Raw genomic sequence first — 18949 nt, 5'->3', positions numbered from 1 at the left:
TAACAGATGCAATAATGAAATGGTATAAAATAATGAATAATGAAATGGTCACCTACACAGTCATGAAAAATTATGTAACGGGAAAACTAGGAATTGACTTTCATTTATAGGTGATCAACACGTGAAAATTCAATAGCAGCTAGAACAGCGATGTTGACTCTGGAGTCGAAAATTTGACTGCCAAAAGTAACCGCTGGCGGCGCATCGTATTGTGAAACGCGAGAATTGAAAATTGATGTCATTTTAATATTTTATTTTGTAGAAATATCACCATAGCCAATATGGCCAACAAATACCAGTTTGTCCAGCCTCAAGTCATTGAAAGAGGTAACCCTTACCGAAATGAAAGCCTTCATTAGGCAGTTATTAGGCAGTCTGTTAAGCAGTTAATACAGGCAGTCACTTGAAGCTGTTGATATATGAAGCTCTATATAGACCTGAAAGCACATAGGCAGTACCTAGACCTGTAAAATGGGCAAAATGAAGCACTATAGGCAGTTCTTAGACCTTCACCTTCAGCTCTAATTTAGGCAGTTCACCTCAAATGAAGCTCTAATTTAGGCAGTCGTCGACCTCAAAAGAAGCACTAATTTAGGCAGTTGACTGCCTAAAATGAAGCTCTAATTTAGGCAGTCAACAGTCTCTAATGAAGTTCTAATTGAGGCAGTCAAATGAAGCTCTAAATTAGTCAGTTGACTGCCTCAGATGAAGCTCTAATCCAAGCAGTTGCAGGGACATGCCTTTTGAGGAGAGTGAGAGCAATCACTCTAGCTGCTCTCCTTAAATCCGATATAGGAGAGTGATTTTTAGCTCTCCTTAGTTGACCATTTTCTCCTTACATTCTATTGCAAATGCACTATAAAACAGCTCTCCTTGAAGGCTCCATCGGACCTAAAACGTTCTCCTGCAATTCCAAAAGACACTCCTTGCAGTCGTCAACAGCCTCAAATAAAACGGAAGCTTGTGATTTTACAGGAAGATCGCTGGATCTCCCGATTTGCTGTGGAAACTTGTTTTCATGAATCGAAGTACTTTCCATTTTGGTTATTAATTATTGGGGAATGTTTGATTGTAGCATGCGCTCAGCTGACAATCAATCGACATACCACAATTTCTTTCAATGAAGCCTCAAATCTCAGCAGGCAGCCAACAATTAAAGCAATTTGCAGTCTTTTTCTGGTCAACATGACATCTTCACCATATTTTTGTTCATTTTGACCCATTATTTGAGCCATGGTGTTCGAGAATCTGAAAAGCGGGGTGGGTTAGGGGTAGGAGCAACAAATCATTTTGATGATGCGTGAGATTTTACTCATTTTCCAGCGTTTTTGCGTGAGATTTACTACCTAGGAGTGAGATTATACTACCCTGGCGTGAGACCGTGAGAAAGTGACCCAATGCGTGAGACTCACGGCCAATGCGTGTGTGCACCGCGTGCGAAACCAGGAGTTGAGTGTTTACAAACACAGGAATTTGAGGAGGTTAGACCCAAAAAGCAGTAATTTGAGGAGCTTCTCAAAGTGGAGAACTCCAGGGTTAGGGCGTCTTTTCCGGCATTTCCTTCATTTCGAGGAGATCCATAATTGTATTTGTGCTAAGTTATCCTCACACACCTCCTCACATTCCTGTGAAAACTCCTCGTTTTGTATGTAAAGTGTGCACAGTTTAATACACTTCACACACTATGCTTTTCTGTCTCCTCGTTTAGACTGCGCTACGAGTATAGGTGTGAGAGTTGACAGCCTGATAAAAACACTAAATGATTTTGAGTTCATAAATTGTACACCATATAATGACATGATAACACAAAGTAAAATGCAAAACTAAAATCCAAGGCCCGGACAATTTTTAACAATTAAGTTTCAGTATAGGTGCCAACCCGGGCCCATCAGTACACCACATGCTATACTTTGCGGCATATTGTACCCCGGGATTGTACCACTATACCTCCGATCCCCAACCTTTAAGACGTATCAGTTATTGCCAATGATATGAATCCAATTTGCAGTTGCTAGAAAGCAAGCTAGTTATCACAGAAAACTAATTTTGGATACATGCAAGTGCATACTGCAAAATTCAGCAGCCTGTGCACACATTATCTGTACATGCAGTTGATAAGCTTACAACATTTATACTGCTTGCAATGCAACCCTGCAAACCTTTAATTTACCTGTGCATCAACAGGTGTATAATCATCTGTAGTATAAAATTCCCCATAAAGAATGAATGATTTGTGTGAAGAGACCATTAAAACACCACCATCTAAAGAACAGCTTGTTGAATCCAACAGCAAATTTGAAATGGCAGTTGGTGATCATGTGACCGGGTCATGACTTATGCAAATTAGCTTCTGACTGTCTATTAGGTCTGACTGCCTATTAGAGCTTCATTTAGAGCTTCATTTTGATGATGAAAAAATCATAAGTATTAGAGCTTCATTTTGATTATATTAGATAAAAAATCTAAGTATTAGAGCTTCATATAGTGACTGCCTATTATAGACCTTCATATCTGTCAAGCTCTTTTGACTGCCTAAGTCACAGGCCTTCAACTGCCTAATTTTCCAGCAACTTCTTGTTGATAGTTTGATTAGGCAGTCATTTGTCTTCAACTGCCTATGAACTGCCTATTAACTGTCTATTAGGCAGTTGTGTTTGGTAAGGGAAGTAACAAGCAGGGGGAGCAGACTACCCTAGTTATATAATTATGACCGTATTTGCATATTCTTTGCACATGTATTTAGACGCCTTTGTTGTGAGGGCTGCCTTAAATTACGAATCATGTAATTCTAGTTTTAGCATACATTGTGAGGCAGCTTTTTTGTAATTTACAGATAATTGTTGGCTTTCTTCATTGTTTAGATCCTTTTTTATGCCTCCACCGCGAGGCATACTGTTTTTGCAATGTCCGTCCTTCCGTCCATCCGTCCTTCCGTGCTTCCGTCCTTCCGTCCGGATGCCATATCTCTGGCATGGATGGGCAGATTGACTTCAGATTTTCAGGATAGGTGGGTCATGGTCAAAAACTCTGGCTACTTTTTTTTGGGTGAGGTTCAAGGTCATATACTGAGGTAAAAGGTCATTTGAGGTCAAGGGGGCTCATTTTCCTTATTTACCTCTTTTCTCAGAGACTAGGGGTTGCATGTTCCTCAAACTTGGTGGGTGGGTGCATCTTGACCCCAGGCAGAACAAGTTTGTATTGGTTAGTGGGTCAAGGTCACCTGAGGTCATGCAGGGGTCATTTGAGGTCAAATGAGCAAAAACTGTCATATGGCCATGAAACTTGGTACATTGTAGGTATAGTCCACATTTAGAGCCGAATTTTCGGAAGGTCATTTTGGGGTCATTTGGGGTCACCCAGGGGTCATCTGAGGTCAGGTTAGTAAAAACTGTTGTATGGGAATGAAACTTGGTGGGTACAGTCAACATTTAGAGCCAAATTTTTGGACGGTCATTTTGGGGTCACCAGGGGTCATCTGAGGTCAAATTAGTAAAAACTATCTAATGGGCATGAAACTTGGTGGGTACAGTCAACATTTAGAGCCAAATTTTTGGGAGGTCATTTTGGGGTCACCAGAGGTCATTTGAGGTCAAATTAAATAAAACTGTCATATGGGCATGAAACTTAGTGAGTACAGTCAACATTTAGAGCCAAATTTTTGGGACATCATTTTGGGGTCACCCAGGGGTCATCTGAGGTCAAATTAGTAAAAACTATTGGATGGGCATAAAACGTATTGGGTACAGTCAACATTTAGAGCCACATTTTTGGAAGGTCATTTTGGGGTCACCAGGGGTCATCTGAGGTCAAATTAGTTTGAACTATCATATGGGCATGAAACTTGGTGAGTACAGTCACATTTAGAGACAAATTTTTGGGAGATCATTTTGGGGTCACCCAGGGTCATCTGAGGTCAAATTAGTAAAACTGTCATATATGGGCATGAAACTTGGTGAGTACAGTCACATTTAGAGCCAAATATTTGGAAGGTCATTTTGGGGTCATCCGGGGTCACCCAGCTTTGTATCAACTTGTGAGTACGTGCCACATCACTCCCTTTGGTGGAGGCATCACGGTCGACGCTTTGCGTCGAGAACCGCGACATCCGAGAACCGCGGTCCATCTAGTTTTCAAATCTTTTTCCAAATTTTTTCTCTTTATCATCTTGGTTTTTTTTTTTTTTGGGTGGGGGATTTTATTACCGTATTCGTCCGAGTATAGTCCCACGTTCGAGTATAGTCCCACCCCCCATTTTTCGAAAAATTCCAGAAATTGTAAAAAAAAAAAATTCAAGATGTTTTGTATTTTTAATATGAAAATTGATATTTTGTATTCATGTCATACTCTAAAGGATATCAAAATGCATTCAAATTCAATGCATTTTGATATCATTAATAGAGTATGACATGAATACAAATTATTATTATTTTTTTTTTGAAATTCGAGTATAATCCCACCCCCCAACTGTGAAAAATTTCCACCTAAAAAACGGGTGGGACTATACTCGGACCAATACGGTATTTGTGAGTGAATTTGTAGGGGAATGATGGATACTAAAATGATATCCAAATATTGTGTGCTCCTCACGGCCCTGCACTTCTTAGATTGCCTTGATAAGAGTTCGAAGCCTTGTTGTCAACAGAGGGCAGTAAACTCGAGGTAAAGAATATCCCATATCGCGAATGAGCTGGGCAGTAACTGTAGAAAAAGCTTGTTTTCGTTCGAAAATTGACAAGTAACTTGCACAAATTTCTAGATACAGTTACTATAAGGTCGTGCGATGTATTCAAACCATTTGTTAACCATTTCTTTTTTAGGGAGCAATAATTATTTATCATGAATATTACTGTCATGTTGATGACATCATAGTTACTCACATTTTGTTCATTTTTAAATTTTGAAACATTTATCGCTTAAAAGTCAAAATCAATCACATATATGTTTCTTTATTTCACCAGAGTGTCCTTGCCAAGATTCTAGCATCAGACCATGCGCTTTCTCAAGATACAGCCTTCATAAGTGTTAGGTCACTTCTGTACAATTCTTATAATTTGTTTCATGTATACAAATAGCGATGCACGTTTTTGTTGTGTTTTTGATAGGTTTTCATGTCCGATTTTTACAATAAAACATTATTCCCTATAGAAAAATATGGCATTAAAACAGGGTTCGAATTCAGTAAATTTTTTTGCATAGCTGTTTGTGCGATGCAAAACACATGTTTGTATAGCAGTTTCCAAATTTTGCATAGCAGTTATTTTGCTATGCAAAAAAAGAAAAATGCGTAGCATTTTGCGATGCAATATTTATATTTGCGTAGCGAATCTACAACTTCTGTCATTGTTATCAAATCTCGGCTATAAAGCCCCCAGACGATCACATGTCACGCTCGGGGCAGAGTTTGAGGGCAATTAGTAAATATAATTATATGCACGAAGCAGGATCATAGTATTTGAAAAAAAGGGTAGGCCTATACTTTTACCGCGAGGAATGAGCATTGAAAAATAATGTTGCAATTTTGCAAACCTGGTAAAGTCGCTCCACGACCATAAAGAACAGCAAAAATACCACAGATGAAAAAACCCTTCAAAAACGATAAAACCAGATTATGTCTTCAGTAAACTTTTCACCTAATTTTTGTTCAACATTATCTCGACATTATCTCATCCCCGTAAAAATATTGCAAGCTTCCGAAGGTCGCTGATCTTATGGTTTTGGTAACTCCCTTCACCAGGAACACATGTTGTGATTTTGTGTATAGTATTGTGCGTGCAATGGCGACATTCTCTCCCATAATTGGGGGAGAGTAACGCTAGTAAACATAAGCATGACATAAGCAATCAACCACGACAGATTCCGCAATATGGTACCCAACATGAGTGTCTTATTTTTGCAACGGAATACAGCATATCTGAGATGTAACGAGAATGAGCAAATACCGACTGTGATGTTTTTGATTTCCGGGGAATTCCAGATCATCCAGATGTGTTTTGAGGTAAATGCGACGTGTCGCGGAATTTGGTTCGCAAATAGCGATGCATTGGGGCACACCGTCATCATCCCTATATCTTCGTGTTAAAATTGCCGTGATAGTACGATGAATCCTCACGTTTTTCAACAACTACGCATGGTGATTTTATTCGAGATAGGCCGTGCAACTCAGGCTAAGCATACAATTTGAGATTTTGGGCGCCTGTCACACTGTTTCTATTCTATGTTTTACGATATTCGCATGATCAATATATGGCTGGCCGTAACCGCCACAACGTGGAGCTGCTACGCGTAGCTTACTTTTCGCTTCGCGGAGCTAAATTGACCAATCATGTTAGATCTTTTCATTACGCGGAGCCAGTGGATGCATCCTCGTTCCAGAGAGAAAAACTCTTGCCAAAATTAATGTTTACTATGGGGATTTTAAATGAATCGATTGTAAATAAACCACGACCAGTTGTACAGGATCAATACCATTGTTTGATTAGTGTATAGTCAATGTTACCTTGCATGCATGTGTCATGTGTGTGGCGTGTTTGTTTCTTTGTTTGTCTACTGTGTCAGGCCAGGATCACTGACACCCACGGTACTGATACTCTCATACTATCACGGTGATCATATTGTTGAATGTTGTTGACTTAAAAATAATCATGATGCAGTCATGTCTACAGTAGAACTCACCATGACCTTTGAAGGACTTAAACCCTATTAAAAGCTATTAAACCAAGATAACACTCAATGAAAACGGCTCAACTATGTTACATCAGATCTTCTCTGGTTAAATACACACTGCACTTGTGTCTGTTTTACCTGTGCAATGAGCAATGAGCTGGTATTATAGTTTCAGTTGGGTGAACGATTATAAAGCGAACGCAAGGTAACAATACTGTGGGCTTTTGTTTACGAAATGAGACAATAGTCTGCTTATTGTTAACCAGCGTTCTTGAAAATGAGAAGCTTAATGACTTAACACGGTTTAGAAATAATTTCTTCATATTTTTGGTACAAAAGTACCAATATTTCCAAACACCTAAATTAGCTAAAAATTTAGGACATGTTACAGAGAATACTTTAAATATTGGCCGGTTATTTTTTACACAGTAGTGACGTCAACTAGGCAATGGCCTATACTTCTAACATACACTATTTGTAGAGGTCACGCATCAATGGTGAGCGCACTGAGTATTGTGTATAGGAAAACGGACAGTAACTACAGTATGTATGGCCTACTACTCGTATATAAAGTAAATCCGAACTGGTTTGCAGTTTGCTGAAGGTCGAATTCCGCAGGGACACCGTGCAAGTTATACAAATTAGCTCCCGGCGATACACTGCAGATCGCAGAACTGTGTGCATAGTTTACCACCACTCTGCCTAGCTATATAGTTATGTACAATACTGTATGAGTTTCTTATGAGTGCATGTCCATCTTAATAATAAGTCAGTTCGTACTTTTCATAAACTACTTTTTGAATCATAACTTTCGTGACCGAGGATATCTTGCAACTATGTGGCGCTTTCGTCTGGCAAATTCTTAATGAATAAATTCGCTTCACGTAATGAGTAAGTCGTACTTAATTAGTCAGTTTTACCTCCGAGTAATGAAAAACTCTAACATGATCATGATTGGTCAATTTGGCTCCACGGAGCAAAAAGTCAGCTACGCGTAGCAGCTCCACATTGTGGCGGTTGCGGCCTACCATATCAGTATCCCATATGATATTTCTATTGCAAGAAAATTTTATTTGTTGTCAGGTTTTATCTTAAATACACTAACTGGAAATTAAATACACTAATTAGTGAGGACCGGTATTTTGCTGTGGATATGTTTAACTGCAATTTGCGGGTAAAAATTTGAAATCCTGAGTAAAAATTTTGATCATATTCCACTCTTTGAGAAAAAATTTATATAAAAGAATGCATGTAAAATCCAGCTGCAATACAATGTACATTATTGACACACTATCACTCTCTTTATCTACGGCAATATAATAGAATATCGATTTCAATCGAATTGAATACGATGCTCAGTTTTGAGTTTGTAGTTGACTACTAAGCGACCTAAGCGATCGATTGTTAGCCAATCAGATAGAACTCCTTTTCTTGCGTTCGGTGAAATACCAGTCGCCCGTCGCTCACCAACAGAGTATTAAATTTATATTTATCGAATAGGAAGTCGACACTGTGTGGGGGGACTTTTGAGGCAAATGCGACGTGAAATTGAGCTCAAATTTATGTATAGCAATTTTAGCGATGGATTTTGGAAAAGTGCATAGCAGTTGATGGAAATTGCATCGCAAAATGCGATGCGATACCATCAAATTCGACCGCTGTGGCAAAACATACAACAGTTTATAACATTCTCCACGAACTTAACCATCTATGTTTGGATTGTAATGTAATTAACGTGTGTAGTGAGATTTTCTCTTTCTGAATCTGACTTGTAGAATATTATTTTTCATCACAATTTTTCATCAAATTCATACATTTCTGGGTCAAAAGTCAGGTAAAACACTTTGTGGTTTTGAAATTTGGTTTAGAAATAACGCTAATAAAATCATTTTGGTTGATCAAGCAGTTGCTTATTATGATTTTCAAGGCAATATGCATAAATGATGAATCTGCATGTACATAATTTTTCACTTCAGTAAGCTCGTCTTTTGACCAACGTTCATTATTGATCATGGGTTATTGTATGCGATTGACATCAAAGAACCACATGTGTATGAGCTTGTGCATTGAATTGAATTACACAATGGTTATTCAGGTTATTGATCGCTAGATGGAAGCGAACATGATACATATTACGTGGATTCCATGCCTGTGCGGGATTTGAACCCTAGCGACCAGAACTATAGCTAACTATGAACACTTTGAAGTGTTAGCACCTTGCAGGGCCGTGTCCTAGAGTCTGGAAACACTTGTGTATTCTTATATCTACATTTTCTGTAGATCCCTGTCCATTGAACACCCTCCTTCCCCCACCTAGCCAGGATTTTTTTGGGGGGGTGAGGGAGGGTCAAGATTTGACAAAAATGGGCAAAACATGCCTTAAATATGTAAACCCAATGGCAGCCAGGATCCAGGGGCAAACTACCAACTTGCCCTCCCCCCTATATGTGACTGAGCTTGATAATGATTTGTCAGATCTTTGGACATGTTCAATAGTTTACATCATTACAGCTTAGAAACAAAACTAAAGAAATGGAGATTATTCAGCCAATTCTCGCTAATCGCAATAAGGGCACCGCCAGCGGTTTCGATGTAATAAATGATGTATCATGGGAAAATCGTGATGTATCATGGGAAAAGGTCGACATCAAGTCCGCGCTATCTGAATATTACCATGCTATTACATAGGAACATGTGACAATATTTTTTAGTTTGTCAATATAACGGTATTACACGCAAATAGAAAGAGAAAAAATTAATTGTGCACATTTCAAATCACATTATTAAGTATTATTGAGTATCGATTCGCGTGTAACACCTTTATTTTGACAAACTAAAAAATATTGTCACATGTTCCTATGTAATAGCATGGTAATATTCAGATTATGCGCGGACTTGGATGTCGACCTTTTCCATGATACATCACGATTACATCGCAAATCCGCTGGCGGCGCCCTTATTGCGAATAGCGAGAATTACAAAGTATCCCTTTACAGTTTTTCCATCTGGCTTGGCTAACATAAATATGATTATTGATTTGCAATAATATTGGACCTTGATATGTGATGATAATCAATGAATCACAAATATTTTGTTAGTCATTTACAACACCTGTTTCAGGATGCATAAAATGGATTTTAATCTTAGGGCTTTTAAATTGACACCAGAAAATGTTCAGCGTACATAAAATAGATTTTGAAGATTACATGTAATTAATCTATTAAAAAGGGCTATGCATTTTTAGGTCAATATTTAGATTAGTTTTTAAATCACCTTGTTTCGTAGAACATTAATTTAGCATTGTTGAAACATTGTCCCAAAATTGGAATGCCAAAGGGTTGGTAATTTTTAGGATCTGAACATGTTTATTTTATTACTCGTATGCATGTATTATCTTTATGGAAAATTTGTTCACACTGTTCGAAAAAAACTGCAGGAAACCATTTTTTTGCAAACTTAAATCAGGATCACTTCAAAATGTGAAATCATTAGAAAATGAATGATTTGTGATTCTGAAGAATTTGTAAAATGCACAAAATGGTTCCTCGTATTATCTGTATCTTGTGACTGATAAAATACCCTAATTACATATAGCTTGCATACATTTGTGACGCGATCAAGCAAAATCAGTCGGAACTTGGAAATATTTATTTTGAGATATAGCCAAACAAAGGAAATATTTCATTTTGTTTCCTTTTGTTTTGGAAACTCTTTAATTGCTCATATCTTTGGAACTGGTTGTTCAATTTCAATGGGGTTTCTGCAAAATGCAGCTTTGTAAATGTTTTTACTATCCTATAAGAAACTGAAAATTTAATATTTGGTCGCATGTCATAAGTTGGGTATGCTAAAAGGGTGGAGGGATTACACTTTTCTGAAAATTGCGATACAAATTTGATTGGCTTTCCGTAACCCCATATCCTACAGCAGTGGTTGATACCTCATTTTAAGCCTAATATTATACTCTTTCAGTCTACTGAAGCATATAATTATAAATTATTCAGTAAAAAAATCACATCAGTTGAAATAAAAAATGCCAGGGGTGGAGGAGCAGGCGGATGTGGAGCAGGCGGATGTGGGAGTGTGCAATAGGGCATATGTGAAAATTCACATGTCAGCATGTCAAAACTACTGGTTACTTTTTCAAATCTAGGGAGGGTATGATGTATTGACATCTTTGAATGTTGAATTTGTACAACTAAAACAATTACTGACTATATACTTAAGGTGGCACCACACCCTCTGATAAATTTTGTGACAAATTTTGCATTTTTCTCAAAAAGTAACTACACACTGGTAACAAAAGTTATATGTATATTATAGGGGCAAGGAATCCAATTACTTCACTGAAATTTCAGTGATTCAAGACAAGGGATTCATTATATATGTTAAGAAGTGAGGTACATTCTAGCGGTACCTCTTTTCTTATCATAAATAACATACAGCTTGGATTGAGTCACTGAAATTCCAGTGTAGTAACTGATTCCTTACCCCTATAATATACATGACTTTTGTTACCAGTGTGATATTATTTTTTGAGAAAAATGCAAAAATAGTCACAAATTTATCAAGGTGTGTAGTACCACCTTAAAGGGTTATATGTTCCATTTTTTCATTTTTAATGAAATCCTAGTTGAATTTCAGTATTTTTAGCAATATGATAATGTACAATTCTCTTCTTGATATTCATTTCCTCAATAATAGAATAACCATCTCGCTAATTACTCATAAAAAGGTCATTGACCTTTACAATGTAATTAACATACATACAATTATTTTAAATAGTTCATTTGAAGCATTAATGTTTTGAGAACATATCCTCCAAATCTGATGACATTCTTGCATAAAATATAAATTTTACAGTCATTTTTGTAATTGAGGTCCGATTTGAGAAAAATTTGAAAATTGAGATTTACATAGACGCCTGTGTATTAATTAATTAGTAATTAAGCATTATCTCAAAAATTAAGCAGGTGTTAAGGTTAAAAATGGTGTTAATTATTAGAGATTGTCAATATATACAACATACCATCAAAGAATACATTTTTTGTCATTTTTTACCATGTAATGGAAATTGTGCCCAATTGCAACTTATGACATGCGACCATTTACGAGTTCTGACTGACTTTGCTTGATCGCGTCACATAATTATACTTAACTGGAATTTGAGTATTAAAAATGAGACCTATTCCAATGCAAGTTGTACCTTGTTCTGAGACAAGTTTCCTTCTCAACAAACAATACTTTATAATTATTTTTGGATGAATTTTCATGCAAAATGAACGTTTGACTGATTACAAAATAAAAATAAGTGTGTTTTCTAATCATTTTGCATTATAATTCACCAAAAAATGACCTCACAGCAGTGACAGCACCTCTGGAAGATGCTCATTTTACAGATTGCACAGTGATCTCCATCCCCAATGTTAAACAGGAATCTAAATTAAGTCACTGTACATTACCTTAGCATATTATCAATTGTTAGGAAAGGACAGAAACACTGCTGTTTAAGATCAGCTGTTGCCTCACACATTTTTAACACCTGAGTTTCCCAGTCTACTCTGATTGAACATAACGCCATGCCGATCATCAGTATCTGTCAACCAGAAATATTGTAGCAGTTAATCAATATTAGACCTTCACCAAAGTTGTATTGAATAGTACCAGTTCATCAATACCAGAACTTTACCAATATTATTAAAAACCTATGCAAAATAATTTGACAGAAAACTATCCACAGTGGTATAATCTGAACATCATAGATTTGAGGGTACATAGTTACCTAATTTTTGTTTTTATCATGTATTTGAAACAATGATAGTTGAGAACAAGATAAAAGAAAATGGGGAATCAAATTAGAAGGTCTTGGTTTAAGCCTAGTATTTCACCTTACCTGGTGTACCTGTTATCACAGACATGTTGCAATAAATTGAAGCAGAGAAGTTTGCAAATTGTTATGTGATTTGCCTTGTGAATATATTCATATAATGAAAGTTGTGTGAAGGCTGAGTCATACAATAATGGGTATGTTAAATGTTACTTCACTATTAACAACTTGATGTTATCAAGAGGTGGGTCATGTCCCTATACATTGATGTTATCAATTCCAAGGCACTTGTAGTGGGAACTGTGAGTTTCTCTCACCATGTGGTTTACAAAAAGAACCAGATAGACCTCTGATGCCAGCAACTCTTGTGGGAGTTCATGTACATTTGATCAGATCACCCAATTTTGCTGCGAAAATCTCACGATATGCCAAGTCATAATCTTGTATGACATACTTGTGCTTTGAGACCATGCATTTACTTATTTATTTTCTGTTTATTCAGGTAATGTATCACCAGTTTTAGTGCCAAGACTAGCAGGAGATGGAGAAGAAACTAACACCACATCCTCCACACCGGTGGAAACATCCCAATCATCTCACCTATCAAACCATAGAGTTTCTCGACCGGTATTTATGGACGGTCAGAATCGCAACTCCACTGACATTGCTCTCCGAGAGCGACAAAGACAGAAAGATGTGACATTGTCTGCCGGAAGCAAACTCCTTCCAAACGGAGAAATTGTTATGTCAGGGTACACCCCAGCCAATGCTCTGTTTGTACCAGAATTAAGCAAGTTGCAAGAATGGAAGGATACAGTTGCTAGGCAAGAGAAGGAATTGGAGAAGTTACAGAAGATGATGGGTCAGATTGAGAAAGAGAGATCCAGATTACAAGATGATAAGTTGCAACTACAGTCCGAATTAGGATTGCAAACAACTGTAAGATTATATTCTTTATATTACAGAAGATTCAAACCATTAGAGAGCATACCCATACATGTCTGGAAGTAATAGCCTTTCTGAGGACTATATTGGTGTAAATAATGTATGTGTGTATGTTATACATGTATGCTCCTTCAAGAGCAGAGTGCATAAGCATCTTATTTCATGTGCCTGATGCTTTAATGTACCCCTTCACTCTTGTTGTTCCTAAGCTGCTGTGAAATACTGATTGGCCTTTGTGGTTTCTTTAATAGTACCTAGGTGCCTATATATTTGACTTGTATCACTCCTCATGGGCTATTGTTCATGCTAGTATTTTATATAAAAAGTGTATATTACACAGTGCTGTACATGTGCCATATTCATTCCAATGCCCATGGCCCAATAAGCGCCCACCCAGGGTATTTTCAATTTGATAAAGGGTACCATCAATGTTGGAAGTGACGGATAGACGTTGATACAGTGAAATAGCTGGAGGACTAGAAGTCCTGTGTAAACTTCCAATACATTTTCTACATCAGAACGTCTCAGGAGCCAGGCATTTATAACATACATAAATTTGTCTCTAATAAACGCCCCTAACAAAACAATTAGGTAAACCAGGTAAAAAATAAGCGCCCTGGGCGCTTATTAGAATGAATACGGTAGATGCATGAATTGGGTACATTCTAATACATTGTGTCTTATTTTATCTACAGGTGAATAAAGATCTTAAGAAATTATTAGTTGCCTCTATGGGAGCAGACTTACATGAGCAGCTAGAATCAGCATCAAGTGAGCGTGCTCAGTTAGCACAAGATCTTGAAAACACCGTAGCAACATTAGTACAGGAGAGAGAAACATTGGAAAGAGTGAAAATCCAGTGTGATGTTTGGAGGAGTAAATTTCTTGGCAGCAGGTTGGTACAATTATCACTATTTTTCTGAATATAAAAAGTTTACATGATTGTATCTTTACCTCACTTGAAAGGAAGAAACTATGTAATTACTTTTCGGTTCTAGTTCTAGTTCTACTGGATTTCTTGGTAGACAACTTGTACATGTATGTTGTATCGCTCCTCATGATTGTCCTTGGGAATGAACCTACATGTAGAGGGTGGAGTACAGGTATCAGAACCGTTAATGGTCCCCCTTCTCTTTTTGAATAGCTCTGACACTTTTAAAGTGCACAGGGGTGACTCTTCCTGTACATGGGACCAACGGCATAACCTGTCTTCCGAACCACGAGATGTCGCACATACACTGCCTATACCTGCACATACTAAACAGTGTATGGGGGTGAAAAGAAATTCTACAATTACATTCTGTGGTGCAACTGAATTGTTGCAGGGCTAGTTTGTGACATTTTGGTTAAAGCTTTGGAAAAATGGACACTTTCAAATAGTTTCAAGTCCTATTATGATATAAAATTGGATAGATTGAGCCCATATTTATTGGTCGAGCTATGAGTTTTAAAATATTGGTCGAGACGTAGTCGAGTCCAATATTTTAAAACTCAGAGCGAGACCAATAAATATTGGGCGTAAAGCATCCAATTTTATAATTATTATATTTTGGATCCAATATGTTCACACACTTGGATTCATCAAAATATATAATGATCTAAATCGGGTGATGTCTATGTAGGCTAATGCTAGAAAACTTAGGACTTGGAATGCCTCATTTGGATCCACTTTATATCAATTTTGTTTAAAATCTTGTTACTGTCTACTTAACAGGTTACAAGTAGATGAGGTAGTAAGTTCAAGGACACGTCTTGATATGCTGGTGCAAGAAACCTTCTATGCTATGCAAAAATTACTGGAGGAAAGATCTGAAATGAGGAATCACATGATGAAAACTTACAGGTGAGCTATCTTTAACACGGCACCAGTATCCAGGCTTTGCCATTTGCAATTTGCCGGAGAGCATTTCTACTGTACTGTATTTAATGTGGTTATTATATAGTTTGTTACACCAAAGGTAGGTGAGCAATAAAAAGCTCTCCTCAGCTTTATTTGAGGGGAGTGATGGGGAGGAATCACTCTACATGTAGCTCTCCTCAAATGGCAAAATCTGAGTATCAATCACAGGTGTCAATCACAATCTTTTATGGAAAATTTAATTCTAAAGTACAATCTTCAATGATGCAGGCTTCAAAAGACACAGTTTTCATTTTTTTCAGTATGTAAAATGGATGAAAGCGATGGGTCCATTATCCATGGTGCATGATGATATTTTTTTTTGTTTTTTCCTGAGACAAAATAATCCTTATTTTTTAGCCAAATTGAAAGAATGCATACTTGCTTCAAATGAATTTAATAATGGTACTTGCAGAACAATCAAAATTTCATATTTCAGTTGAAGAAAGATTACTGAAAAGAAAATTGTTTGAATTGAAGCCAGCATAAAGAAACAAATCTGAAAATTCATTATGAATTACATGTAGGTACCAATATAATAAGTCTACCCTCATTTTGTGGTGGAAAACTACGATATATTATCAAGAAGTTGTCAGTCACAGAAGGCCAATTCCATGCCAAAAGTGCCTTTTGCAACGTCCATAACAAAATTTTGGAACATTATTGCTCAAAACAGGAGCATTTATTTCAAACTTGCTAATCATGCCTCCATAGATTGATGTCAGACCTATTTCAAGATAGTAAAGAAAAAAAATCTGAGGAAGCACCTTGACAGTTTTTTTTCATTATGTAAAACGTTACGGACGTTAACACTAAATCAACAGTGTAGGATGATACAGGAGTATTAATTTCAAACTTGCTTTTCATGTTTACATAGAATGGAGTCAGGGCTTGCTCAATATAGTTAACAGAAAAAAATAAAACAGAGAACTGAATGGAGGCAGACACTTTCGCATAATGTCCGTAATGCTCATTTCTAATTTCTGTAGCTAATTAACTAATAACTAAGAAAGCCAAAACAAAATTGCTTCATTATATTGAACATTAGAGTGTGTACTAGCAGCATACTAAGAAATAAAGTGTTATCCTAACAGCAAACAGGTATGCTATTCACTTAAAAGTTGCAAGTTGCATGTATCTGTAACGTCCGTAACAGTGGAATTGGCCAGAACTGAATGTTTTTGTAACCACCCTTACATACAGTGTGATATCTCTATAATTTCAGCAAATTACATTATCTGTCCAATGCTCTTCAGCGATCACATAGTTTGAATGAAGACAACAAGCCACCCAGCAACGTCATCACTCTAGGCTTGCTTAATGAGCAGCTGTCATCTACCATATCACATCAACTATTGGGTAATGTAGACAAGGATGTAAGCAAACCTATGAGTGTGTTTGAATTTATAGATTGGACGCAAGGGGAAATGCTGGCTAAAGATGTAAGTAGGCTCAAACTTGTTTGCTTAGGTACCACATCCAATTTGGTCCTATAGAACTATCGGTCCCGGATTAGGTACCGATAACTCTTAACATCATGCTCAATAGTGTTATTGTTTTTCATTTAAATAAAAAACAAATTGACCATGCAAATGCTCAGGGTACGATAAAAAGTGTCATCGGTACCGCGCTATAGGACCAAAAAGATGTTGTGCCTTAGGTCGACTCTTGCAATCGGACTCCCATAATGGCTCTCCAAACTGCTATATCCAGCATACAATTTTTGATGTACGGTCCTGTTAGTCCTGTACCTGTATCCTCTGACAACATCTTGATGTACATGTATTTTCAGATTTTATAAACTAAAATTTATTGTACATAATACATGTAATAGTGCAAAAATGGTCCAACAAATGGCTTCAAGTGGGCCTTCAGTTTGCAAAAGTTTCTCAGGGGTACACCCCCTGTGTATGCATAAACAAGTCACCATTTTCAATTCTGCTTTGGACACCCGATACTTAATGTTCAAAGCAATAATTTGTACAATTAATAAGAGTGAGAACTTATCCATGAGTGGCTTTAATTCAGCCTTCATTTCACCAGTCTTTGGCTTTTAAACTAAAATTGTACACAATAACAGTACCAAAATAGTTTAATAATTTTTATTTCTTAATCAAAATAACACTACAATTTCAATTATATGTAGAACAAAAATGTACTGATTTGGATTGTTACTGTGTGTTAATTTTCTTTTCACAGCTTCTTCTGAACAAGCAACCATCATATAAAGTTGAGCAGTTACACAAACCACAGGCAGCTCCCACAGTACAGCAGGAACATGTAGTACATCGTTACCATCCTACAACGAAATATGAGAATTTGACTATTAACTGTTGTAACTACTGTACAGGTGATCTATTGGTGGTATGATCCTTGCTTATGCCGTGGTAGTACAGTGTACACAGAACTGCAGGAACACATAGTACATGTACATCATTACCATATATCTAAATATGAGAATTTGACTGATGTTTCTTCTGTACAGGTGATCTGTTGGTCGTATGATCCTTGCCCGTACAGCACAGCAGGAACATGTAGTACATCGTTAGCATCTTACAACGAAATATGTGAATTTTCATTAGGTATCACTACCTGAAGAGAATTGATCAAAAATTGAATTCCCTCCTGAGGTTGGTATCTGTCAATGAGTTGATCAGATCACTAGGCTGTCATTATAGCTAGAGGCCGTATATGGCACAAATGGGTCAATGATACAAAAAATGACCTTGTGTGGTATCTGTCGATTTGGTTGAAAAGGAAGGTGAGACATGATCAATTCTGTTCAGGCAGTGAAATCTAATGTACTATTAACTGTTGTAACTACTACAAAGGTGATACATATATGCCGGTGGTACGATTGGAGGGCATACCTTCACTTATCCCATCTTGACCACCACTGTACAACTAAGAATGAAAACTGCTATGTATGAGAGAACCGTCAGTTTAACAGCATTCTATTGTTTTGAACAATAGACACCAGGCAAAGTCGCCGGTTCTGCCAGGCTGGTGGTGGTTCGGTTTTGAAGCCATCTATGCAAAAGGTGTACATGAATCACATTGTACAGCAGTTGCAGGTTGTGTTTGCATCTTTTTGCAGCATTCATATCATATAGCAGTGTAAAGTTTTATTCAGATTTCCTTTGACAGCTTAACCATCGCGTATACGTGCGTATATTTGCGACGTCAAGCGTGTGCATTGGACCTTGTGCAAATAATACGCGCTGGACGGCTAGCAGTACGCTTAATTTGTAAAAGGAAATCTGAATAAAACTTTACTATATCTAACCTTCTAAACTTAAGTCTCTGATTGGTGCAATGAAAACATGCCACTGCTTGTTGGATGTTTAAGTCTCTAAGCTCACTCCAGCTGCTGCTGCTTTGGAGCAATTGAAAAAATAATTGGCCAAAATGTTCCTTAAAAAGTTTGGTTCTTTTTGTACCCTAGTTGGCAATAAAATGCAGTCCACAAAAGAATCAAAAGTGAAATCAATTTGGTCCCGCCCGAGTAATTCAAAAACGTTTTTTTCTCAAATTAAGTCAATTTGTGATTGTCTACATGTATGTAGCTAAGGGTCCTTTCTTTTCCACTGACCTGTCTACATGTAAATATCACATGT

General features: G+C 37.1%; 1 protein-coding gene across 1 annotated transcript; it reads left to right on the top strand.

The window, feature by feature from the left end:
• Positions 1 to 274: 274 nt before the first annotated feature.
• On the top strand, positions 275 to 18494 carry LOC140155394 (golgin-45-like). Its single transcript, XM_072178225.1, has 6 exons — positions 275 to 327; positions 12993 to 13429; positions 14131 to 14330; positions 15150 to 15278; positions 16558 to 16774; positions 17532 to 18494. Exons 1-6 carry the CDS (start codon positions 282 to 284, stop codon positions 17700 to 17702), a joined length of 1200 nt encoding a protein of 399 aa, XP_072034326.1. The 5' UTR covers positions 275 to 281; the 3' UTR covers positions 17703 to 18494.
• Positions 18495 to 18949: the final 455 nt, after the last annotated feature.

This window comes from Amphiura filiformis, chromosome 6 (assembly GCF_039555335.1).
Source record: "Amphiura filiformis chromosome 6, Afil_fr2py, whole genome shotgun sequence".
Classification (NCBI taxonomy): Eukaryota; Metazoa; Echinodermata; class Ophiuroidea; order Amphilepidida; family Amphiuridae; genus Amphiura; species Amphiura filiformis.
Note: the sequence above shows the minus strand (reverse complement) of the source record. Positions and strands in the feature narration are given on the sequence as shown.

Coding starts and splice junctions, on each gene's coding strand:
- LOC140155394 (XM_072178225.1), top strand. CDS start 282: ATGGCCAACAAATACCAGTTTGTCCAGCCTCAAGTCATTGAAAGAG. Junction 328..12,992: donor GCCTCAAGTCATTGAAAGAG/GTAACCCTTACC, acceptor CTGTTTATTCAG/GTAATGTATCACCAGTTTTA. Junction 15,279..16,557: donor CACATGATGAAAACTTACAG/GTGAGCTATCTT, acceptor CTATAATTTCAG/CAAATTACATTATCTGTCCA.